This window comes from Cryptomeria japonica, chromosome 11, assembly GCF_030272615.1.
Source record: "Cryptomeria japonica chromosome 11, Sugi_1.0, whole genome shotgun sequence".
NCBI lineage: Eukaryota > Viridiplantae > Streptophyta > Pinopsida > Cupressales > Cupressaceae > Cryptomeria > Cryptomeria japonica.
Window position 1 is genome coordinate 503,505,891 of NC_081415.1, and position 27,660 is coordinate 503,533,550.

The 27,660-nt window shown below is 38.5% G+C and overlaps 1 protein-coding gene across 2 annotated transcripts in view; it reads left to right on the forward strand.

Moving 5' to 3' along the window:
- Nucleotides 1-27,660, forward strand: part of LOC131068344 (cleavage and polyadenylation specificity factor subunit 1) — a 276,602-nt gene that overhangs the window by 79,518 nt on the left and 169,424 nt on the right. For both annotated transcript variants that reach the window (XM_058003530.2, XM_058003531.2), the window contains exon 4: nt 10,875-11,010. In XM_058003530.2, coding sequence (XP_057859513.1) covers nt 10,875-11,010 — 136 coding nt within the window. The remainder of the gene's footprint in view (nt 1-10,874; nt 11,011-27,660) is intronic.

The window sequence follows — 27,660 nt, forward strand, 5'->3', positions numbered from 1 at the left end:
CATATGCCATTTGAAATAATTATAATCTAATAACTATTAGATTATTAATTATTTATGAGTGGGGGGTTATTGAAAAGGTGTGACTAGTGAAGTCACCCTTCCTCCTATATTTAAGGAGGTTCTCTCTAATTTGAGAGGTGTGTGAATTTGGAGCTTTATGGTGAGTTGTATCACTATGCATATGAGGTATTATTGGCCATGTGGAAGTATTGGAGGAGTGTCCCCAGGTTCATGTCTATTTTATTATAGACTATATTTGTAAGTGTTTTAATTAAATGATGCTTTATGGGGTTTTTTACCCGAAAAGGTTTTTCCCCATGTATATCTTGTGTAATGTGTACATTTATGCATCTATGTTTCATATTTCATTTACTTTATAATCTTGTTTATAATGATTAGTATCCTAACATCCTAATTTCTAACAATCACCATTGCCTACGTCCATCTCTAGGGTTTTACCTAGCAAATCGCTAGTTTGCTAGAAATCTTTGGACCAGAATTCAAAAGGTAGGTTATCCAATCTCAACCAAACCGACTCCTTAGTCGGAACTGTATTTCTAGGGTTAAAATTCTGAATCCACGTTTGGATAAACATATTGTTCTCCAAATCTCTAAGGACCCTTCTTTAGGATGTTGTCCCAATCATCGACGTTGTTGATATTTCAAGCAAGCTGTTATCCCATTCGTTCCGAATCCATTCCTTTATTTCCACCCTTGAATGAGTTTTCCCAAGAATGTAACCAATGATTGTAGTTTGGCCAAGGGTACCAACATCCCTTTCCACAATATCCTTAACATTTATGTTCGGAAGAACTTTGCCATATGACTGATTTTAATTATTTCGGTCTTGCGAAAACGTGAGTTTTTGCAGGGGTGCCATTATATATATATATATATATATATATTAAATAATTTTACCTGGCTGTATTGTAACCAAGATTTGTTTTGTTGTACTAGCATACCAGAATCCAGTACCCGCCCAACCACATGCCAGAATTGGCAACTTAGTAGATACTCGTACAAATTGGAATGAAGAAATGCTTATTTACTTTCAGCATGACTATGTACAGGGCACACGAACAAAACCTTTGAGTCTGGATTCTTCAGGATTTTCTTCAGTAGATGCATCTGATAGAGGTTCTGGACCCCATTCATACTCATTTGAGTCTGTTTCTGAATCTTCTTCTGGTATTATTCCCGTATTTGCAAGAGATGGATCCCTCAAATGAGAAAAGAGAAGGCTATATGTATGAAACCCTAACTTTTTTTTTAATTATAGGCCGACCTAGAATCAATATAATTTCGCAATCCTTTAGATTTAAACAAAAAAATAGCACCAAAACAACTTGGGGGGAAAAAGAAGGGACCAAGAGGCATCATCTCAGTCCAACCAACGTTTTTCCAAATTTTTAGGGATCATGATTCTACTGTATCGAATTACTATTCACGCCACTGTAGCAATCACTATTCACTATGCATAGTCTTCATTGATTTGTAGGCTCCAAATAAACCCCCTGACTGTATATTGCAACAACATGGAGATTGATAGCTGAGAGGGATTTCGTCCTCAAAGCCCCAAGAAGATTATCTCCTCCAATCTAAACAAGTAATTTCTTCAATCAACCAAGCATGCTGAAAGAGCTCTCAACACTTCTATTTATTCACTCTCCAAGGAAGTCGACCCAACTCACAGGCAATGTGTGATAATAGAAATCACATCTTATTTTAATATTATAATCTCCTCAAGAGGGCGCCCTTGTACCTTTTAAAAGAAAGGGGACATTTAATACTTCTAACATTTAACTTTATGGTCCTACTAAAGTTATTAAATAAAGATAAAGTTAAATATTTTAATTTAACTTTATAACTTAAACTTTATTGTTAAATAATAAATATCTCCAATTAGAAGTAAATTACCCAGTCGGTATTCAACTAGTATTCAACTAGCCAGCGGACTTACTAAAAAATAGTAAGTTCCCCAAAACTGCATCAAATCAACTCGGATTGCCTTGAAACTGGAAATACCTTGGCCAAATAACCTCTGGATCCCTTCAATGTCCAAGTTAGCCCACGAGACCATGGAGAAATAGGCTAATGACAACATCATACAAAGTGTGCTAGAAAGGGGACATTACACGCAACAATAACACCAAAATTAGCCACCCAATCTTCATGTCCTGCAACTCTGAATTACCAAAACTCAATGAAGAACACTAGTGATTTCTATGTGAAATCAGTCAACCAGCTAGGATGGATCTTTCACCACCAAAACTAGTGATATTTATGAGGTTTTTGATCTTCAATTAACTTCGAGAAGAACTCCTCAGTTCATTCCAATAGCATCTCCTTATGTGTGCATCTCTGAATGAATAAAAATGAGAGCCAAAACCCCTTTATATAGAGTTGGAGGCAAACAGGGCAATTCTAAAATTAATTTGTTTCCCTAAAAAAGGTCCCGTTAACAGTTTAAAAACAGCTTAAATCCCAAGTTCCCATTTACCTAGGTGTCTAACACGGGGAACATAGCATCACTTAATTAACTTAAAACACTAAAGTGAATAATATAATGCGATGTTGTAACTTTAGTGCTATATTAATAATAATTTCTATCAAATTGTGGATGTTTACTTGGGTATTCTACTTGAATGATTAATAGGGAGTAAACATAAATAATAGAATACAAAATAACAAAATATAACTATTACGTGCAACGATGTTTTAAAAAAAAAGTCTTTTTATTCATTTATTTTGTTGGTGTAGGCTTAAGTTACTTAGGCTACCGACATTTTACATTATTAGATTTTAGTTAGTCATTATTTAGTAATGTTTAGTGCATTTAATTTTTTCAACTGAGATAGTTGTTGGAGGTTTTACCATACCTCATCACATTTCCGTTTATATTTGGGATGCTTGTACATTGTGTATTATCTCAATATTAGTTGTTCACTCGTCGTGAGATAAAATCTCTTGATGCTTCTCTCTGTTGTTGTTGTGAAGGTTTATTTGGTGTGCAGATTGAGTTTTTGGGTGCTCTAACATGGTATTAGAGCTAGTTTTCTGCAACCCCCTTCCTACTGGAAGTTTTCACTATTTAGTTGTTTTTGAGATCACGGATGGTTTCTATGCTGGTGTTGTTTGTTGTAGTTGATAGTGTTAAATTTTGGATCAGAATTTAAATTTGCAGAATTATTTAATTTAATCTCTCTTTAAATTATATCGATCTGAAGCAATGTAACAGTATAATGAAGATATTGATTTCTTCCTTTTGTGTTATGTTCAATTTGATTGTATTTGTTTGCTGAGCATTTATATATCACGTATATTAATCACGGGCATCACACACAGTATATCTTTCACAGGTATCATGCAGCATTCATCTACCGATTATGTTCCACGAACTATACAGCAGATCATTCACAGAGATCGCAGTATAAGAACAGCATATAACTCCTGATCGTGTCTTCTAATGCTTCCCAATTGAAGGGATAAAATACCCGATCAAAAGACGTGAAGAGTCATGACCCCAATTGGGTGATATATCAAAGCAAGGGGTGCGAATTAACTAACACCGACTAGTCTTAATCATCCGTTAACAAATAAATATTAACTAAAAAGAAACACACGTTGGAATAACAATCAATTTAGTTAAGACAGCGATGAATCAAGTCAGCGATGAATAAGCTATTAATAATAGTTAAGATAGCAGTCAGGAGAAAGATATCTCCTGCTGCTATAACATTAACACTCCCTCTTAGCTAGAGAGGTATCTTTCCAAATATCCATGTCATGGAGTCTCTCAACATGACACTCACAATGGCTACACCCATTTGTGGAAGAAGGGTTCATCACGGAGTCACTCAACGTGATGTCCACCATGGCTACTCCCATGTGCGGAAAGGAATATGTGCACAAGTGCCCATCACGGAGTCACTCAACGTGATGTTGTCATGGAGTCACTCAACATGACGTCCACCATGGCTACTCCCATGTGTGGAAAAAAAACACAAGTACAAAGGATTCATCATGGAGTCTCTCAACCTGATGTTGTCATGGAGTCTCTCAACATGAGATCCACCATGGCTACTCCCAGAGGGTGGAAAGAACCACATCTCCAGCTCAGAGATGGACAAGGGCTTTCACCTCAAATTTCTCTGTCATAGAGAAAGATGCATTATAGCAAATCACAAAAGATGACTGATACTTAGTCTCCCTCTCAGCAAGAGCTTCATTCTGCACAACTCCAAGCTTGTCTCGGAAATGCACAAACTTTACTCTGGAGAGAGGCTTGGTAAGAATATCAGCCGTCTGTTCATCAATGCAAATATACTTGAGCTGAATTGCTTTCCTTAGCACCATATCTTTAATATAATGGTATTTGATATCAACATGTTTTGTTCTGTAATGAAACACTGGATTGGTAGATAGTTTCAAACAACTCTGATTGTCACAATGAATGACAGTCGGCTCCAATGTTTGTCCAAACAATCCTACAAGGAGCTTCCGAAGCCACATTGCTTCTCGAGCTGCTACACATGCTGTAATATATTCGGCCTCTGCAGTGCTTAGTGCCACTGAAGACTGCTTCCTGCTACACCAAGAAATCATGGTAGACCCCAAGCTAAAGCAACATCCAAAGGTGCTCTTCCTGTCAACTATGCTTCTGACCCAATCAGAATCAGAGTAGCCTTGTAGCTTTAAATCTACACTGGAAGAATATCTCAAACCATATCCAATTGTGCCACACAAGTATCTCAAGATATGCTTCGCTACAACCAGATGAATTTGCCTTGGTTCACACATGAACTGACTGAGGGCACTCACTGCATAGCAAATGTCTGGTCTAGTATTGACTAGATACATTAATGATCCAATCAACTGCCGGTACATAGTAGGATCCACTAGATCTGAACTAGTTGCAGACTCACTTAACTTCTTCAAATTTGTTTCCATTGGTGGTCATAGATTTGCAATCCATCATCCCAAATCTCTTCAAGATATCTATAGTATATTTCCCTTGACTTAGAATAATCTCATTGGGTCTCTGCCACACTTGCAATCCTATAAAGTAATGCATAAGACCTAAATCCTTCATGTCAAATTTATAAGCTAACTCCTTGCATTTGACATAAAGAACCAATATTAGAGTCTCACCATCAATTACCTTGAAGTAGAGATTTGAATCTGCATCATTCTTGGAGAATCCCAAGCTCATCAAGTATCGATCAATCCTCTCATAGCAAGCAAGAGGTGTCTGTTTAAGGCCATACAATGCCTTTTTCAATCTGCATACATGTGATTCCTTTCCATGAATCACAAACCCATCTGGTTGTTCAATGTACACTTCTTCAATTACACCATTAAGGAATGTTGTCTTTATGTCCATTTGGTGTAGCTTCCATCCTTTAGCTAATGCAATAGCAATAATAGTCCTGATGGATGTATAGCGAGCAACAGGAGCAAAGGTCTCCTCATAATCTATTCCCTCTTTCTAAGAGAATCCTCTAGCCACAAATCTTGCTTTGTACTTTTCAATGCTTCCATCAACTACATGCTTGATCTTGAAAAGCCACTTGGAAGATACAACTGATTTCCCTTCTAGTCTAGGTACAACATCCCAAACATCTTTCTTGAGAATGGACTGATGCTCTTGTCATAGCATCTTTCCATACTTGCTGAGTTGATGCCTCCTCAACACTAGAAGGCTCAGACTCAATGATGTGGCTTATTGATGGCACATAGCCTGGAAACTTTTGTGGTCTTTTGCTTTCTCTGAACGTGCCTCTAGGAGCTGCATACTATTTTGCATCTTGCATAGTCTGTCTAGCCCATAGAGGTCTCTTTTGACCTTTAGCAATATCTCTTGGACCATCGGTAGGTTCCAAAGGCTCAACTGGATTAATAGCCTCTTCATGTTTAGTAGAATCCCTCCGAATCTCAGGAGTATGATCAACGTCCATGTCCTGAGGAGTCTCCTGGTCTACATTATCTATCTCCATGTATGAACCTTTAGATCTTTTGAATGCAACATCTTCTTCAAAAGTGACATCCCTGCTGATCTCTATCTGTTTTTGTCTTGGAATGTAAATCTTGTAGGCTTTGAAGATTCACTGTAACCCACAAGTATTCCTTTCTTGTTAGATGGTTCTAACTTAGATCTCTTATCTTTAGGCACATGAATATAAACAGGACAACCAAAGATTCTCAAATGACTAACTTGAGGTTTCACACCTGTAAATGCTTCTTCAGGAGTTGTGTTTTCCAATATTCGATGAGGGCTCTGATTCTGAACATCCACTGCAGTTCTGGATGCTTCTGCCCAAAGGAAGGTTTGTAAGTCTTGATCATGGATCATAGCTTTGGCTGCCTCAACTATGGATCCATTTTTCCTTTCTGGAACTCTGTTTTGCTGGGGATTTTAAGGAACACAAAACTCCCTCTTAATCCCTACCTTAGTACAAAATTATGGAAGCTTCCAGAGGTGTATTCTCCTCCGTTATCAGATCTTAGAACCTTGATCCTTTTCCCGAACAAATTTTCTACTTGAGCCTTAAATTCTTTGAATTTCTCAAGCACTTCCTCAGATTCCTTAGACTTCAAAAAATAAATCCAAGTCTTTCTAGAGTAGTCATCAATGAAAATTATATAATACCAAAAACCACTCAAGTATGTCATAGACATTGGTCCACACAAATCGGAATGAACAATATCTAGAATACATTTTGATCTACTTTCACTATTATGAAAAGGATCCTTTGTATTCTTACCGATTGCACATCCTCTACAAGTACCATCATGCTCTTGACTGAGTTTTGGAAGGCTGGTAACCTTCTTCTCCATGGATGGAAGAGCTCTATGGTGAAGGTCAGTAAGTCTCCTATGCCATAGCTCACTTGAACTGGTGAAATCATGCATCAATGCTTGAATTGGGCGAATGGAAAGTCTATATAGACTCTCTTGACGAACACCAATCACTCGGGCTGTTTTGGTGCTAGAGTTCTTTGGCCAAGCAAGAAATTTTTTCTCAAAAAATGCAACTTGATATCCTTTGTCTTCTAAAGCTGAAATTGATACAAGATTCCTCTTGATTCTTGGCACAAACAAGACATCACTCAAATGAGGGGGGAAGCCAGAATCTAGGTGAAGAGAGGTGTTTCTAGCACCTTTTACTGAATAGCAAGCATCATCTCCAATCACCACTTGAAGGTGAGTTCGTCTTTCTATTAATTCTGAAAGATGTTCTCTATAACCTGTAATGTGACGTGAAGCACTAGTATCAATCAGCCATGTGCTACTCTCGGTTGAAACATTGCTTGATAGGGCAGAGATGAATAGAAATCCACTTGAATTATCTCTTGATTCCTTCAGAGGAGAGACATCATTCATATCTGCAGTAGAGGGATGATGCTTTTGTCTTGTTGGACAATCTTTAGCATAGTGACCATACTTGTCGCATCTGAAGCACTGAATATGGGAGAGATCCTTCTTCTTTGATTTAGGAGCAGCATTTGATTTCCTGTCTCTATTCCTCTTGAAATTTCCTTTTCTCCCTTCTCTTCTTTTTCTCTTTGAAGTTTGAGCAGCAAGAACATAATTGTCTTCATTGTGAGAGCTACGACCAATACCTCTTGCTGCCAACCTGGATTCCTCTTGAATGCAATCTGCTCTAAGACAATCAAACTTTGGTAGCTTAGATATTCCACTGATACTTTGGATAAAAGGCTCCCAAGATTGTGGAAGACTGTTAAGTGCCAACATGACTAAGTGCCTATCTTCAACTATGTCTCCAATGGCATATAGTTGATCCTTTAGTTGAGTAATCTTCATGAAGAAGGAGATGACTGAATCTCCTTTAGCAATCTTGATGTGATGAAGCTGTTGCCTTAAAGCAAGAGCTCTGCTGATGTTATTAATCTCATACAATCCCTCCAAAGTTTTGAATATTTCTCTAGCTGACTTCAACTTGGAGATAATTGGCACAAGGTGATCCTTCACGGAATCAATCAATATGTTCTTGGCCTTCGTGCCATTCTTCCTCCATTGTGTTTTCTCAGTCTCATCGGAAGGCTCAGACACTTCTTTCTCCACGAACTCGAGAATATCATTTTCTTCTAATGCAATTAGGACTCTAAACTTCCAAGTGGTGAAGTTAGACGCACCATCAAGTCTATCTTCAACCTTGAGTCCGTTCACCATTTTCGATGGTAAGATAGATGCCCTAAGAAGAGAAGAATATTTCACTGTTTAAATAATTCTGATCACAATCTTTGCTTAGACCTGCTCTGATACCATGTTAAATTTTGGATCAGAATTTAAATTTGCAGAATTATATAATTTAATATCTGTTTAAATTATATCGGTCTGAAGCAATGTAACAGTTTACTGAAGATATCGATCTCTTCCTTGTGTTATGTTCAATTTGATTGTATTTGTTTGCTGAGCATTTATATCGCATGTATAAATCACGGGCATCACACATAGTCTATCTTTCACAGGTATCATGCAGCATTCATTTACCGATTATGTTCCACGAACTAGACAGCAGGTGATTCACAAAGATCGCAGTATAATAACAGCATATAACTCCTGATCGTGTGTTCTAATGCCCCCCGATTGAAGGGATAAAATACCCGATCAAAAGACATGAAGAGTCATGATACCAATCGGGGTGATATATCAAAGCAAGGGGTGCGAATTAACTAACACCCGACTATTCTTAATCATCCGTTAACAAATGAATATAAACTAAAAAGAAACACACGTAGGAATAACAATCAATTTAGTTAAGACAACGATGAATAAGCTATTAATAATAGTTAAGATAGTAATCAGGGGAAAGATATCTCCTGGTGCTATAACATCAACAGATAGGTTCATTGTACAGGTGGTTTTTTTGGTTCCGGTTGTTTTGAAGGTTCCTATTGGCCTTGCATATTGAGGCCTACTTCTCCGTTTGAAATGCTCAGCCAGCGCCATTATTATTGATTGAGGTTGAGTATTGAGGAGCAGTTTAGGCCAGCCAAAAGGTTCTTTGGCTTCAACAGTTGATGGCCGAGTTTGACTTTCCTTCTGATCATCCCATTACTCTTTGGTGTGACAATCATAGTGCCATTCATATTTCTCGCAACCTAGTGGAGCATCAATATACTAAGCATATTGAGATCCATATGCACTTCATTCGACAACTAATTTAGTATGGTGTTCTTGCTTTGGAACATTTGCCTACAAAGGAGTAGGTTTCAAACATCTTCACTAAACCTTTCGCATCTCCTCGCTATCTTTTTTTGTGATCGATGTTAGGGGTGAAGGAAGTTGTCCTTGGGGGGTCTTGAGGATTCCTTCCTTCACAATTTGGTTTTGAGCATTTTTCAGTTTTTTCTCTTTTGGAGAGGAGTTTTGTCCCACAAGGTTTTTCTTCTTTTCTTTGGTTGTGAGAGATTTCATTGCATTGCATTATAGTTGTGCTTAGTTGCCTAACATGGCTTAGTTGCCAGGACCCATCTTGCATCTCATCTTGCATAATAATCTCCTAAAGTTGCACTTAAGGGGGGTTGTTGGTTTAGGCTTAAGTTTACTTAGGCTATCGACAACTTACATTATTAGATTTTAGTTATTCATTATTTAATAATGTTTAGTGCTTTTAATTTTTTTCAGTTGAGGTAGTTGTGGGCGGTTTTCTCGTGCCTCATCATATCTCCATTTATATTCGGGATGCCTGTACAATGTGTATAATTTCAATATAGTTTTTCACTCTTGGTGACATAGCACCTCTTGTTGCTTCTCTCTGTTATTGCTGTGAAGGTTTATTTGTAGTGCAGATTGAGTTTCTGGGTCCTCTAACACAGTTATTGGATGTGCAATAGATAAAGGAACTTCATGTATGGGATCCCCGACTAAGAGTACAACAGGAAATATATAGCGAATCCGATGTTTGTTGAGAGCTCCAACTTGTTGGTAACTACCAACAATTGTCGGGACTAGATACTTATTTACAAATTAACTGATTATATTTATTGATGAACTACAACAGAAAGCCCTGCCAAAGCATCAGAAACTGAAATTGATCACGTTCAGAGGTAATTGAAGCTGAAGAATGAAGGTGGGTGCTAAAACAGGCACTTACTAAAAATAGCAGTGTTCTCCAAGAACTATGGAGAACAATCCGAAAGGCCAAAAAGTAAAAACACTACAAAGAGCATTGCCACCAACTAGAATACCAATTGAACACCCACACAGCTGTCGGAAGCCAAGAAAACTGAAATCAAGCTCTCCAAGAATACTGGAGTATTCTATTTAACATATTGTGCGTTAAATTTATATGGTTCAATGTAAGCTTGAGGATTCAACTGCAAGTAGAGGCAAAACACATAGGCATTGATATGATTTTCAAACTGAAACACAGAACACAATTTTTTTTGAATCTGCCAAATCTGGGTGCTTGGGCCACACTTGGGACGAATCTGGGGGTGAACCCGACTCATACTGGATCTTGGCTCGTACTTGGTTTCAATTTCGGGCCTTGCTTGCAGAACCTGGTAACTTTGATTTAAGAGTATGAGTTGCGTCATTTTTCTCATTTAAATCTTATTTTAGTAGGTTTAGATTCCTTTCAAGAAAATTTGCCCTTTTGCTTGAGAGTTTAAGATTCATATGTAAAATATTAGGTTTCACTAGTTTTATTTATTTTTAATGCATGTTGTAGGATACCCTTCCATATATTCATGTAAACTGCATACCATGTATTATTTTATATATCAAGGATATCAATGTTCAGTTACTTTCAATTGGATAGGTCAGCTCTCCATTCCCTTACATTTGTAGATTATTTGCATAATAGTTGAAATTCTAGACATCTAATCAGGCTCTTTGCATTGCAGGCTGGATATGGACTTGTTGGAGATGATGAAGGCAGTGGGAGTGGTGGTACTGTTTCTGTTCATATTGAATCGTCATACATTGTGAGTCTTCGGGATTTGGATATGAAGCATGTGAAAGATTTCACATTTATACATGGCAAGTACACAAACAACCTATCATGACTTGAAGGCATTTATTTTACTGTTTTTTTTTGGGCCGTAATAATATGCATTTTATGAATATTCAAAATAAGAGTACAATATTCATAGTATCATCTTTTCATCATAAAAAAACTACACCAAAGTTGCTCTGAAAAATGAAGTCCAGATTCAGAAGAACGTTCATTCAAGACCCGACCACCATCTACCTAGTAACATTTCATTTTGCTTCATGGCTTTGAGTGGCTCATTCACCCATTGATCTTTCAATTCGAACTCTTTATCTAGTTCCTCCACTGTCCCCACCTTCCTCTTTCCCTTTGCTTGCTCGCATTCCTTCTCTTGCAAATATAGTTTTGAGTGAGTCCCATCCAATGTATGCCTCTATGCGATGTTCATCCTTATCAATCCCCTTCGCCCAAAAAATGAACAACATCAGCTATTGAGGCGTCTCCTCATCTGAGTCCTTTGCCACCTCCGCAGGCATAAACCGTGCTCCTGAAACTGCTCGTTCAAGCACTGGCTGCAAACCATACAACCAATCACTTTCCACAGACCGCTTCAGAACCCACTCAACCTCTTCTTTCTTGCCAACCTCCAACCCCCACACCGCCATGATTGACACAATATCTATATTCGTTCTGTATTTGTGTTTTGTCGTCAATAATTCTTCACCAAGAAGAATCTCCATGAAGAATCTCCATGATTTGTATGAAAATGTCCTCATCAAATTTAAAGAGATTTTCATCCTCTTCTTTGTGATTTTTCCAAAAAATGCGAGCTGTTGCTTCGGCATTATCAATGAGAAGGTGGCCTCCATATTGTATTGCACTCGCCACCCGCCTTCACTTGTGAACACCAAGTGTGATCTCCGCGGGCTTTATTTACCGCCCTGGCAACTCATGTCACATCAACCTGCCACCATACCTTTTCATTAATGCTTGCTGAGAATGGCGACATACTATACCAACTCATTGATCGAGCATGATATCTTGAAAATCTTCCACCGTACTATTTGGTTCATCATTTAGTGTCAATGCCCATTTAGACAGTCTATCAGCCACGTCATTTCCCGACCTCATCACATGCCCAATTTCAAATTCATCAAATGTTTCTAATAAATGGTTGGCAATGGATATATATTTGCTTAAATTCCACATGTGTATTTCACCCTTCGTAATGGCATTAATAATAATGAAAGCGTCTCCTTCAAGTTGTATTTTCGAAAGACCCATGTTTTTTGCCATTTTCAACGCCTCAATAGCCGCTTGTGCCTCAGCTTCATTGTTGGTTCCCTCTGATAGTTTTGAGGCAGCAATTGCAACAATATTGCCCTCCCAATTGTGCACCACATATCTGGCCCCCGATGGTCTTGGATTGCCCTTTGAAGCCCCATCAAAGTTAATTTTATACCATCCTTCCCTTGTTTTGGACCACTCCGGATGAACCTGAATAGTCCCATTAACAGGCCAATTTGTTTTAGTGTTTTTAAAATGTCTAGATACATGGCTTTTTGTTTTTATGTTGATGAAGGCTGGCTTTCATATTAGCTAAATAAGACTCAAGTCTTCAGTGTATGGCAAGGATGCATTTTGGTGTAATTTTCACCTTGCTAATGGATATGAAAGGACTTTTTCAATATAAGCTCGAACATTTGTTTTTGTTATTGATAACTTAGGTTCTACAGGACTCATACCGAACAAGAAAATGCAAACAAAAAGGCTAAAAGGCCTTATCTAACGTAATACACAACTATAAGGAAAGCTGCTATACAACAGTGTCAAAGATTAAAATGACTGTCCTAGAATTTGCAACATGACAGACTGCACGAAAACAGGGAGACTATCACCACCTTTCTTACTACATAGGGGCTGGAAATGTATTAGCCTCACCCTCCTTCTCAAAGACCAGAATGCCTGGCTGTACAAAGGCTTTCTTAACTGCTCTCTTGATCCTACTCATAGCAGAGCCAGGAGATTGAAGAGACAAGAAATAGTGAGGCTACCTACCTTCCGTATTACCCACAGATTGAGTACATATAGCACGAGTTCGTGAACATAAACATCAGTATCCTTGAACTGGACTGATTTGGAGACTAGGGATGCTTGGATGGGCCACCAACGAGCTCCACCTTTGACAAATCACTGGCTTCGTCCAAACGGTTTTTATCCTCCTCTGAATTGCCTGCAACACAGAATGCCTAATTATCTGGCATTACTGTGTGAAGCATCCGTTCTGTTACTGTCATATCTGCAACCCTTGCTTCAAGCCTGGAAGCAAAATACTCTGCAATAGAAGCCCAAGTACGAAGCACTTTAGTATTTCCTAATCCATCTACAGATTTTACACCAAGAGTCTTTTTGATAAATTTTAAGCTAAGTTACCGGTATGTCAGATTTTTCCCCCAAATCCGGGTATGATACGTATCTGATTTGGATTTGACCTGGAATCCCTGTGGATTCGGACAGAGTTCTGATTTTTTCCTCCTGAAATGAATCCGCGTTTTGAGCCACGAATCTTGACGTATCGTGTCGTTTAAACCAGAGTTCCGTGACTCGCCATGACTCGCCAAAACTCGGCGAGTCATGGGCCGAGTGACCCTCGGCGAGTCCTGGGTTGCTCAGACCCGGACTCAGCGAGTCATGGCGAGTTTTGGCCGAGTCATCGCGAGTCATGGATTAGATGCCTTTGTAGGAAGGACCCAGGCTCCTCTGAGCCATAGACTTGTAGTTGTTTTACTTTTGATATATGTGTGGAACTGGAACATTTGAATTTTGATGTCATGGATTTCATATTCCATGAGTTTTGTAATATTTTTACATTTGACACTATTTATATATCCATGGTTATTGGTTGCTATTTCCTTTAGCTACAATTTGCGTTTATAATTTTATACTAATGTGATCGATGTATACTTGTGTATGTGATAAAATTAACTTCTATTTGATGATGTTATTGTGTATTTAAGGTTTGTTTAATAAATGGTGCATGAAACAAGTTTTAAATCCTTAAAAATCACTAAATTTCTTGGGTTTTTCACTTTGCCGAGTCCTGTCGAGTCATGGCTGATCCGAGTCCCGAGTCCCGAGTCGAGTCACCCTTGCTGAGTCCGCACCGAGTCCGAGTCTTGTTTCTATGGTTTAAACCCTAAGACGAAAGTTAAAAATGCATGTCTTCCGCGGAGCACAGAGGAAATCACGCACGACGCAGAGTGAAAACGGTAGGCAGACAGGAAACCACGAGCATAGACGCACAATGAAAACCATTCCTTCGACCAGTGACGACACAGAGGAGGCGCGACAACAGGTAGAGAGCGATGACCATTCCTTCGACCAACGACGTCAGAGAGCGGGCAAGGTATGAAATACAAAAAAAATAATTCTTTTCCTATAGTTTTGACTTTTGTTTGTTTATATTTAAAAATTAAAATCATATTTTTATTTGTTTGTTTTTAATTTAAAATCATGTTGCAAAACTATTTTCATATTTAAATATATATAAAACTATTTTGCTAGTTAAAATATTCATATTTAAAATAATAATAATACAAATCAAAATTAAATATGATATTTAATATTAATTTGTAGTATTATTATTTTAAATATGAATATTTTAATTATTGTGTAATTTAGAAGTTTGTAAATATTTAAATGTTGTTATAGGTTACTTTCATAATTTTAATAATTTCACTTTTAATTTAAATTAAATTTAAATATTTATCATTTATAATCTATTGTTTAATTATTTAGGATTCCAAATTTAATTTTTGTTTCTACTTTTTAGGCTGCATATATGTATATATTTATGATTTTTACATCTTTTTGTACAGACGTACCCAAACCCCCCCCCTGAAAACAAAATAGCCGTACCGTACCCATGTACCCGTACCCGTACCGGCAACTTAGATTTTAAGGTAGAGAAACCATTGATTTGGAATGTGCATTGCAGCCTCAAATCTTAAACTGTACTCCTATATGGTGTATCATGACCCTTCCTCTTCTCAACCTTCCAGAACTGCCTGCACTCAACCACTACCATCTGCACACAAATCACTGAGGACAGGAACTCCAAAAGCTTTTAGAAAGCTCAAAGAAAGAAACACGTTTGTTGTAAAAACATAAGAATTTCTTGGACAAAAGAGGAATTATGGTTCTGCTGGTAGTGTCAATGCTAAATGTGGGAGAATAGGACACGCATAAAGAAACAGCTTCAAAAGATTTCCCATGCCTTCAACAATTATGATTCATCATATTCTAGTGAGAAAATGTTTGGGGTAGGTTGTGGAGTACGATGGAGCATTTTGGCCTTTAGGAAGAATCAAATATCCCATTCACTAGGATCCTCACTTACCCTAGATGATAAAGTTAATTGAACTTTAGCATTCACAAGGTGACCTGTGGTGACACTACTTTCTCTGAAGCAATGCTTACAGCCAAAAGAATCAAAACTGGTTTTCATCAATTTCACTTCTAATATGCTCTGAAATTTCTAGTCCTTCATGCCCCTACTATTGCACCCAAATATAATAACTTGAGAGCTGCTGAAATACAATTTTTTCTAATTTCCGGCAATTCCAGAATTTTTGTTTTCTAATTTTTTGATTTTTTGATTTTTTAAAATAACAAAACACTAATAGTACAATATTGGAATAATAATTCTTGGAATTAAATTGAATGAATATAAAGCCTGACCTTTTTGGTCTCCCTCACAAGGCAAGCAATCACCTCAATTGGCCGTGGCTGGGTTTGACTCCCCTGTGCATGTAAAACATATTGAATTTCCCTTAGGTTGTTGTAGTAAGAGAGCTTGTGATGTGGTGGCAGGTCTGTATAGTGTGGTGGCTAGAAAAAACACAAACAAATATATAAATTTTCAAGCCTTGCAAATGTTTCTCCCATAGTGACTATCTTCCAATTTTTTAACTTTTTGGTAGGTGACCAATGAGTTGTGGTCCCCGTGCCTGAGTTACATAGCAAATAAAATTTTAAAACCTTCCTACTGTGCCGGAACCTGACGATACCACTTTATTGATTTTTCTTTAAATCTGGAGAATGGCATTTGGTGCCACATCGTGTTAGAAGACCTTTCCCATTTTCTGTGACTAGAATTAAGTCCAAAACCTCATACAAACTCTCAAAAGAAAGGTGTTGACTTCTTCACTTTTTAAATCTGAATGGCTGTTCCAGAATGCACCTGAATAGTGTGGCGGCTAGAAAAAACACAAACAAATATATAAATTTTCAAGCCTTGCAAATGTTTCTCCCATAGTGACTATCTTCCAATTTTTTAACTTTTTGGTAGGTGACCAATGAGTTGTGGTCCCCGTGCCTGAGGTACATAGCAAATAAAATTTTTTAACCTTCCTACTGTGCCGGAACCTGATGATACCACTTCATTGATTTTTCTTTAAATCTGGAGAATGGCAGTTGGTGCCACATCGTGTTAGAAGACCTTTCCCATTTTCTGTGACTAGAATTAAGTCCAAAACCTCATACAAATTCTCAAAAGAAAGGTGTTGACTTCTTCACTGTTTAAATCTGAATGGCTGTTCCAGAATGGACCTGAATAATGATCTTAATAAAGCAATTACTACCCCTTTAGTGGCACGGACAGCCAACATAGGTATACAACCTGCAAATAGATAATTTATATATATATGTTTTTTTGAATTTTGATCTGCAATACCTGTATGTGTGTAGATTCAACTAAAGACCAAATTTGACTTTGGGTGAAGCCAACATTGGAAATTAGAAGATTTTCGCTCTCCAATTCTTGAAGGTCTGAGAGGGTCTTTGCTCTCGAGCAAAATTGTTAAAACTTAAACCAATGCTCTGTACAAGGGTTTCTGAAAATTGGCAATGATAGAATGAATCCCTTTTTCCAATATTTTCTTTTTTAATGATTTTTCCAGCCAACTGTAGAAAGTAATTAAAAATTACTTTTTATTTTATTTTGAGTATTCGTCTTCCTTTTTTAATTATTAATTACCTTTTAGGTAATTAATATTTCATTTATTTGAATATTCATCATTTTTCACTATATAATTTTTATTTGTTTGCTTTTTGGCCCAACTTAATAATAATAAATTGCCATTTTCCAATGTTATAACTTAGCTGCTTTTGGGACAATAAATAAATTGTTATTAGATTATTCCCCTAAAATCTTCCCTTTAGCCTTAAGGAATAAAGATAGGCTTCGGCTTCTTTGATTTGGATCAGTTCAGGAAAGGGGACATTACAGTCCACCTTTCTCGAAATTGCTTGCCCTCAAGTAATTACAAGCTTGGAGTGCTAAATAATCTCTGCACCCTCCCAAGTGGCATCCTCAGTAGGAAGATCCTTACATTGTACCAAATACTTTGGGAATGTCCTATTCCTTAACCTCTTTTTCTGACATCCAAAACAGTCTCATGTATTAATATCAGTTTGCCTTCATCATCCAAGGGAGGCAACTCAGTGGAGGGACTAACATGCTGCCCCAATGCTCTTTTGAGGCATGATACATGGAACGCATGTATCCTGTTGTGCTCTAGTAACTCCAGCTCAGATGCCACCTCATGAATCCTTTGTGTGATAATGTATGTCCTGTAAAAACGGGGCTTGAGATTCTTATAGTTGTAGTCTCAAGAAAACCATATCACTTATATCAAAACTCATCTTTGTACAGTGCTGATCTACATATAATTTCTACTGGTTTTGAGCATATTGAACGTTTTCTTTCAAGACATTCAATATAACTTGATTTTGTGCAACCATTTCTTGGGCCCTTGGTACTCTACTGTCAGCAACAACAAAGTCCGTAAAGGAAAGGGCATCATAGACATGCAACACTTGGAAAGGAAACATATTGATTGAAATATGACATGTAGTGTTTTACCAACGCTCTCCCATGTAAAGCCTCTTAACCGAAGCTGACAGATGTCCTGCTACATGGTTTCTTAAGCATGCTTCAGTCCACTTGTTAGCAATTTTAGTTTGCTTGTTTGTCTGCAGATTATAATTGGTACTTGGAGTCAATTCGGTACTTGTCAAATGAAATAGCTCTTGCCAAAACAAATTGAGAAATCGACTGTCCCTATCACTCACAATGTTCTTAGACAAACCATGTAGCCTAAAACCTCTTTGAAGAACAATTCAGCAACGTGTAGAGCCTTATACTTAGTGAGAATGGCAAGAGTGAGCATGTTTGGTGAGCTTGTCCACCACAAAATATATATAACTCTTACCTTGTATCTTGAGAAGCCCTATAATTAGTGTTCCACCGACATTGGGAATGACAAGACGGGGGGATGCAGGGATGGGTTTCAGGAATGGGGGGACAAAGGGACTAAGTTTGGGGACAGCGGTGGTGGGGGGATGGTGCTGATATTAGATATACATATAGTACTTGAAAAATTAGTTGTGAAAAGATGTATAAGAATTACATTTCAAATGAAACTTTGCCAAATTAGTAAAATTATAAAATAGCAAAATTGCAAAATACTAAATACTAAGATTTCTTGAATACTAAATAATTTTTTTAAATGAAATTATCAAATTGGAGATTTCTATTATATCGAAAATATCATAAAGATGACTACATCATTATAATGAGTAGCATTACAATTACTAGCATGATATCAAAATACGTACAAATGTCAAAATGACAAAATGTAGTGAAGGGAGGCCTATAATCATCCGCAAACTTCTCATCACTGAAACTATTGGACTCCTCATGGTCAAGATCCCTCAAACTAACACCAAGCAGCCCCACATTTGAAGTGGTAGCATCCTCATCAACTTATGATGGTTCTTCTGGCTCTACATCCCATTGTGCCGCTGTACTCTCTTTGAACACAAGTGTCTTGTGGTCAATGAGATGCAAAGCACTATCTACAACCACAAGCTTCTCTTCTCTCCTAGAGGTAAGTTTGTTCCTCTTAAGAGAGTGGATCTATAAGTAGACCTGTTCCTCTTAGCAGCTGAAGAACTGGAAACCTGAGATATCAAACGAATTGCTAGAGTGGTAGTCAAAGATTTCTTACCATGACAATTCCACCACAAAAGTGGGTCCTCTTGTGCCATAGTTGCTATATCCATCTTAGCCGCATTTGAATAACCCCTAAGAGTGGCAAATTTGGTCTACTCAGTGTGAATTGTCTCAACATTTCTAGCATCATACATCTTATCAATGCACCTAAAGAACCCTGCCTTTAGCTCATTATCTTGAATTGGACAAGGGAGTGCTGAGCTTGTCCCATCTACGTTGAATGATCAGTTGAATCTGCTCATTGTAGAATGCTAAAGTGATGTCTTTCGCTCGCACAATCCTCATTTGGTCAAGCATAGAATTGATACACTCATACACCTCTCCAAGTGTAGGTGCATCCCCATCCCCATATCTGATGACATGAAAACATGGAGCAATGATGGAGACTACTCCAAAACACATCACTCTTCACTATCTTTTTCACCCTCCTACCTTGCTTTGTCTTGGCCTCGACCCACCTATTCCACATTGCTGTCATAACCATGAGTTGCAGTGCCTCTTGCAACTCAATCATTCTCTCCAAGAGAATGAAATAGGATGCATATCCGGTCTCAACTGGTTTCAAGAACTCCTTCAAGAAGGTCGTGAAGAGTGCATGTGAAGTTGTTGGCATTGTGTTGTCATTGATGTCAACCGGTATAGGATGGATACCGGTATAAGAGATGTATGTGCAACACTGCCATTGATGCATACCAGATGTGATGTCTTTGATATCACCTAGTGTTGCAGATCACCAGTAAGGTAAGGGAGAGAATGTCATTTAGTACAATGACCATTGGAGTCATCGGTACACAAGTTAGTGTTTCACTTGTGTGGAAGATATGGACAGGTTACCGGTATAGTTTGTCACTGGTAAGGAGAGGATGTCAACTGGTAAGTGATGTGTTATAGTGAGTAGTTGCTAACCAGCAAGCTTATGACCGGTGTACAAGTAGGGTGCGCAAGATGCTTGGATGTTGATTGTGATCAAGAGGCAGAATGTTATCTAAATCACATCAACATTGGAGGAGAAGGATGTACAAGCCACCGGTACACTGTGTGGATGCAATACAACAAGACTCCCACCAGATAAAGATGCAGTCACCATGTGAAGAGATGACTGATAGTAAGTGTACCCAAACCGGATCACATGTGCCTGTTTGAAGATATGCTGCTCAAATAGGGAAGCCACATTGGTGCATTGCAGGATGCAGATGACAAGGATCCACTCCCATAAAGAAGGCAAGGCTGAGTAGCTGCAGATAGAGAGTGCAACCGGTTTGCAGATGTCTCAGATGGAAACAACTGAAGGTTGATGACATGGTGTCATCGAGGGTGCCTACCGGTAAGTATGAGAACCGGTAAGAGAGCAAAGAGGCTAAGTGATGTGCTCCTACCCGATGAAGATGAGCATGCTATGGATAGGCATGTCTGGTGACTAGTTAAGGTGTCCCATCAACAGAGCAACAAAGTTCAGACATGATGGTTAATCGGCAAGTGTAAGATACCGACAGGGTTAAAGAACCGGCAAAAGAACCCGGTAATCGAGTTAGTCGGTGGTCTTGTCTGGATCGACATAACAGACCTAGCAAAGGTAGATGTCAACAAAGGGGCCACGTGGAGGTGAAGTGGCATGCATGCACAGGTTGGCATGTTGAGTCGGTGAAGTGTCAAGCGGTGAGGTAGATGGTGATAGGTCGACATTTATGTCAACTGCGTGATTCACGGGATGTGCAACAGAGGTTTGTGGCTCGAGGTTAGGTAGACAACAAAGATCCAACACAAACTATTTGACGAGATCGAGGTAGGTGAAGGAAACCGCGAAATCATTCTTGGTGATCAACCAAGAAATCCGCTGACAGGTTAAAAAGCAGATTGCTAAAAATAGAAGGCGTGATCAGGAAGACACGACAATGGCGGGGTTGATTGATGTGGTACAGTTCATCAATCAAGGCGATCAAATCGGATGGGATCTGATTGGATTTAGTTTGCCTCGAGGCCGATGAGGAAACCCCAACTGCCTGAAACTTGAATTGGTTTTTTGGCGGGAAAACCAGGTTCTAAATATGCAAGCCAAAATCAATGAAGGCTGCTGCTAAATGAGAGAGTGTTGCTGCATGTGAGAAGAAATCAGTCAAGTGCTCAACGAGTATCAGAGGAGAGACTGAGTGAGAGAGAGAATCGGGTTGAAGGGTTCAACCGGCAACAGTGAGGCAACCGGTAGTCAGCCATTGAGTCTGACATAGGAGTGAACCGACAGTGACCAAACTGGTAGAGAAGAGTTGCAGAAGATTGTAGTGAAGGCAAGCATAGAACCGACTGAGTGTAGTATCGGTGGAGAGCAGTAGTGTAGTTGAGAGAAGAGAGAACAGATACAGAGCAGAACCGACAGAGAAGGAGAAGAGGTTGGACCGACAAGAGTGCAACAGAGAGCAAGGTGCAGCAGAGAAAAGGTGAATAGAGAACCGACAGAGATCTGTAGAGAGGAGAACCAGTGGGGAGACATACTTGAGAGTTACACTAGATTTGTTTCCTGTATAGTTTATTACATAGAAATCATCAGTAATATAGCATTTTCATTTGCCATTATGACACGAATCCCTAGAATTCTTCTGTAGGTAACCCGTTTTGTCTAACCAAACTCTCATCAATAAAGTTGTGGGTTGCTTTAGTTTCAATCAATATTATCACCTTTTGTCTCTTCAACACTCCATGAACTTCGAATGGGTGGTACCAAGGTGCACTTGATAGTGCAACTAAAGTGCTACTAGTAGTCCTCTTCACTTTGGGTTTCTTTTGCCTTTGCTTCCTCCCCTGGTACTGCCTTAGGTTCCTCATCCTCAAATATTTTCTCTATGTATTGAACAACAACAATAATAACCAGAAAGACGGTGTACATAAATCCTCTGTGCCACCTTCAGAGTACCTCCAAAGGGGACAACCTGATGTAGAATTGATGGAACAAGTTTAGATGACACAAATTTGCCAAATAGACCTCTAAACCCTAAAGTCGTCCTCTAGAAAGCTCACATCCTCCTAGCCAAACAATATGGCTAGCCAAGGATGGTACGACCAGCACAAGTAGGAATAAACAGCCCAAAATCTGCAATAAACTCCATTTCCTTCCTCTCCCAGACTCTGTGAATAATCTTTGTCAAGCAAAGTTCTGAAATCTGAAGAAGAAAACTGAATCTTTGACAACCAATGAAGCACAAATGTGATTCCTGAGACGAAACCACCAAAAGATCTTCCAGATTGGATCTTTCACAAATGTAGAAAATGTTCCTTGCAAGGGTTTTCATTGTCTCAAATCCATAGGATGAATATATTCAATCAGCAAGAGAGATCTCCAAAATATCAAACCAAGCATAACCAATGAGCTCCCAAAAACTTACTTTTATAGGTTTTGTAATAGCTACGGCCAATTAGAGTTTCCTTTTAATTTTAATTTAAAATCCGTCTCCCAAAGTGGCGCCCTTCCAAATAAGACCCCCTTTTTTTAAAAATATTTGCACTTTTACTTAATTATTTGGCGCCCATATAGTCCTCAAGAAGTATACTTAAAATAACTATAAAGTATAGTAAAATACTTTATTATACTAGATCAAATGACTAGTATCTATAAAGTTACTAGTAATTTAAGTTTAAGTATAGTGAAGGCATCATTTACTTTCTGAGAGAGAGAGAGAGAGAGAGAGAGAGAGAGAGAGAGAGAGAGAGAGAGAGAGTTCTGCATTTGCAACTGTGGGTAGTAATCATATACTTTCACGTGGGTAGCATTGCCAATATTCCCCATGTTAGCCCTCTATGTATAGTGAAGGCATCATTTACTTTCTGAGAGAGAGAGAGAGAGAGAGAGAGAGTTCTGCATTTGCAACTGTGGGTAGTAATCATATACTTTCACGTGGGTAGCATTGCCAATATTCCCCATGTTAGCCCTCTATATCTAAAGTTTTTGGCAAGCATATACACTACATGGGAAGTTATGTAAAAGATCTTTGTCTCTAATACACTCATGAATTGCTGATAGATATTGTCACCTATAAGTTTGCCCCAATGGATTTTCTTCTCGCCATTTAAGACCTCTTCAACAAAATGGAACATCCAATCTTCAAATGTGGAAGCAGAACTCAAACCCATTACTTTGCTTAGCATAGTGCCTAAATTATTTATTTCAGGGATGAAATCACTTCTATACAAGTTTTTAGGCATCTTAGCCACTAAGGGCTTACGTTTAAGCATCCAGTGCTCATTTATGACCTTTAAACACTTCTTAGGCCTCTGATTATAAACCATTTTCCCATGCTCCTTGGAGACATCCACCATATTACGATAAGTGGGGATACCAAATGCTTTTGTAATTACCACCATAGACAAACCTGCCATGACACTTCCATCAGTTGTAATGATTTTCCTGGAGCTGGAAAATTAATATTCTTTGCATGGCAATATTAGCTGTGAACACTATATAGAGGAAGGAAATCCAACTACTTGTGCAATTCCTCTGTTAACGAGCTTTTTAGCATTAAGTGTAGGGTTATTCCTAAACATCCGGTCTCTAAAATCTTCAACATATATGTGCCTCAAATTTGGATCACCGACCATGCTCCATCTCGTGGAAAGCTTCGATTAAGGAAGGACTCACTTGAATTCATACCTCATCTTTGAAACCCTTAACATTTAATTTGTATGAAAAGACCTAATAAATAATCTATATAATTCATTTCATACAATTAATAATTCCTTGCGGTAATATCCAAGACACTAGGACCTTTATGAAATCCAAGTTTGTATAAGGGAAGGAGAATAGTTCACAAAACAACTTCTGCAAGCTAAACCTTTATAACCCATTGTGATTCATCTTGTTCCATTAATCTTGTGCCTTTAAGGTTACTTATCATCAATAAGATCATCATTTTAATCACCATTCTAATTCGCAGAATTCATTTTGGAGATCAAAAGGGGTGGTGGATTTGAAATATTATAGCTCATAAGTCCCAAAATAATATCATTTCCTCTTTTAAATGCATTTTAAAATAGTTGTGACTTTTGAGGAACATAAATCATAGCGCGGATTTGGGATACAAGTGGATGTTGGCTAAATGTTATTAGACTCTTGCACCTAAGGTTTAGAAGGTTATAAACCGATGTTTAAAACTTAAAAGCAATTGCAGAAATTTGTATTGCATGTGGATTGTGGGGGCTTAAGGATGATATGGACATGTATGACGTGCCATAACATCTCATTATATGTTGATTGTGGGAAAATGAGGGGAGACGACCATTGTAGGAATCACAAGTTGTGCAGATATTAGTCAAGATGCTATTGACACTCCACAACATGAGTTAACATGAGCCCTTTGTGGAAGTTTTTGTCAACAAGGCAATTGCAGAGTTTCGAGGGTAATTAAGATAAGCCCAAATGGGTGTTAAAGTTCCATGAGCGTCCCAACTAATCCACCTTTATAAACTGAAAGATGCCTACCTGGAAGACTTATCAGCTAGAAATCAATTCTTGAGTCCCCTCACCCAAATTCTATACGTAACATGTCCAACCCCCTGCCCCTCCCACCCATTATAGTTATTGTAGGGCTATTCTATTGGTAGGGGTAGGGTGGGGAATTATGGATAGTATATATCAAGCTTGAAAAACTCGGACTTTGCAATAACTCGGCAAGGCCAAAAAATTTTAAAAACTTGGGACTCGCCAAAACTCGGCAAAAAACTCGGCAAAACTCGGCAACTTTATCGAACATTTGAAAATACATTTTTTTTTTATATATAATTCAAAAACACACATTTACACCAAATTTGTATAACATATATGATTTCCATGATATATAAATCAAATTTTTTTGGTAATACATAGCAACAAATGCAAGTATCATAGCATAAACCAAAAATCAAGTGCAACATTTGAATAAGAGTTCAATACATATCAACGTATCATAGTGATAGTCTCATAGAGTTATAGAGTCATAGACCACCAAACAAGAACCTCTGAAATTCTGATTACATATCAAGTTCAAAGTTTGGTATCAATGAAAATAAGAAATCATAAATTGCGTCTACGACTAAAGCTCAAAACAGATTGTCGCCGTTGGGTGGGTGGTGCTGAAGTAGTGGCAACATCCTCAACACTAACAGGTGCCTCTGCTGCATGACTAACCTCCTACTCCTCCTCACATGCTGCCACTTCCGCATCCCATTCCTCTCCTGCCCTCTCCAACTCACTCAGCTGCTCATTAGTAAGGAATGGATCCAAATCATTATCAACATCATCAGGAGAAGCAACCCATTTTGCTGCATATGGATCAATGTCATCCAAGTCAAGTGCTTCATGTGAATCTTGCCCTAGCACCTTCTTCTCATGTAATCGAATGTTGTACCGCACATAGACAAGATCATTCAAGCGTTGTTGAGTCAACCTATTGCGCTTTTTTGTGTGGATGTTCTCAAAAACACTCCAGTTGCGCTCACAACCAGAAGCACTACAAGGCTGTGATAATATGCGGATGGCAAGCTTTTGAAGATTAGGCGTTGTGGCACCATAATCTTCCCACCACAAATCTGCAAGGATACAAAATGTGATTTATAACGTGTAAAGATTTCAATAATCTTAAAGAGAGAAATAAATGGTAAAAATTAAACATATGTTTTTTTTTACCTGGTCGTAAGGTGGCTCTCCTACGTTTGCAATCAGGTGAAGAAAACAATTCCCCTAAGGCCTTCTTATAACTCTGCAACTCATCAAGTATCAGGTCTCGAAGGATCTCATCATCAACTAATCTCCGAATGCATGTGTCAAGGCCAATTCTAACCTCTGCATCTGCTCTGAAACTCGGAGAGTAAAAAAACTTGGGATTCAAGAAGTAGGCAGCAGCATGAATACGTTGGTGGAGTTGCTGGTTCCACCTCCGATCAATTATGCGCCATATGGGTTCATACTTGGTCTTGTTTGACCCATACAAGTGTTGAATCGCCTCTTTGGCCTTATCCATGGCCTCATATAGATACCCCATGGAGTTATGATCCCCATCCACTATTTGTAGCACCCTCACCAATGGTTCCGACACCTAGATATAAAAAATCTAACAAAATCAGCAGATTGAAATATTAGAAAATTAAATAATAAATCATCAATTAAAGTTTCAAAACTTACATTGATGATCTCCTCCACTATCTTGGCAAAATTAGTATCAAAAATGGCAATCACAACCTTCTCTGCTTCAGGCTTTGTAGCATAAGGACTCCCCAACCATCTTTCACTCACGAACATCCGCTTCAGGTTGGGCAATGTAGCAAGTATGCTCTGCAAGGTGAGGAAATTGGTAGCAAAGCGTGTGACCCCCGACCGCACAAGATCCTTACCTTTAGTGTGCTCTCTCATAAGATTCAGGACCCATGTGTGATTGTAGATGTATTTGGTGATATTCCTTCCATCTTCAACCACTTTCTTTACCCAACTTAGTTTCCCTATGTCCTCAAGGAGCAAGTCAAGACAATGGGCAGCACAAGGGCTCCAAAATAATGTCGGATGTCTAGCCATTAGAAGTTTGCCGGCTGCCACATATGCAGCTGCATTATCAGTCACAACTTGGATGACATTCTGCACTCCCACATCCATCACCACCTCATCCAACATGTTGCACAAGGTCTCCGCATTCTTCACTTCATTGGAGGCATCAATTGATTTTAAAAATACTAACTGTCCTCCTGAAGCAACTAGAAAGTTGATGAGTGTCCTATTCCTACCATCTGTCCATCCATCAGAAAGAATGGTGCAGCCATTCTTTTCCCAAATAGTCCTTTGCTCTTCCACTAATGCATGAGTGTTTTGGACCTCATCTTGCAATAACGGTCGACTTACTTCGTAACGGCTTGGGGATTTGAACCCCTTACCTGCCACAGTCAACGCGGTGACCAATTGGTCCCAAGATGGACTAGAAATAGCATTGAACGGAACATCGTTGTAGATAAAAAATCTAGCACACGCCACCTTGGCGTTTTGGTTAGCCTCTTTATTCCATGCAGTGCCAAGCAATCCAGGTTGTTCACCAGGAGTGTTACATGGAATAAAGAAGTTTTCCATGTTGCTGTCCAAAGTTCCCTTTGCTCATATCCGTGGCCCAAGGGAAGAACCAGATGTCGCCACATCTGTATGTGACCCTATGGAACTCAAATCTGCCCTTGGGGCTGCCATTGCCTCTGCTGTTCTCTTTTTTGTTGCTTTCCTTTGATCATATGCTTCAAGCGTTGCTATTGCATCTCTCGTAGCCTCTTCAGTACATTCCGTACAGCTTGTGGTATCTCGGCATTGAATTTTTGCAAGGTGATATTTGAACCTATTAATGCCACCTTTTACAATTTTTTTGCAATGGTTGCAAAAAACATCTCCTCGTTTTGGACCTGGTCTCCCATGTTTCCAACAAGGGTCTCTCTTTTTGCCACCAACTTTAACTGTAGAAGCTGAATCCATTTTCTTTCAAAAGGATGTGGAAAAGAACCTAGCAAAAGAGAGACAACATTTAGAGATAAATAACATTGTTACCAAAAAAAATCACGGACATCCAAAAATTACAATGACTGTATAACTGTATTTTATTTACAGTCATCTATTAATAGATGACTATCTAAAATT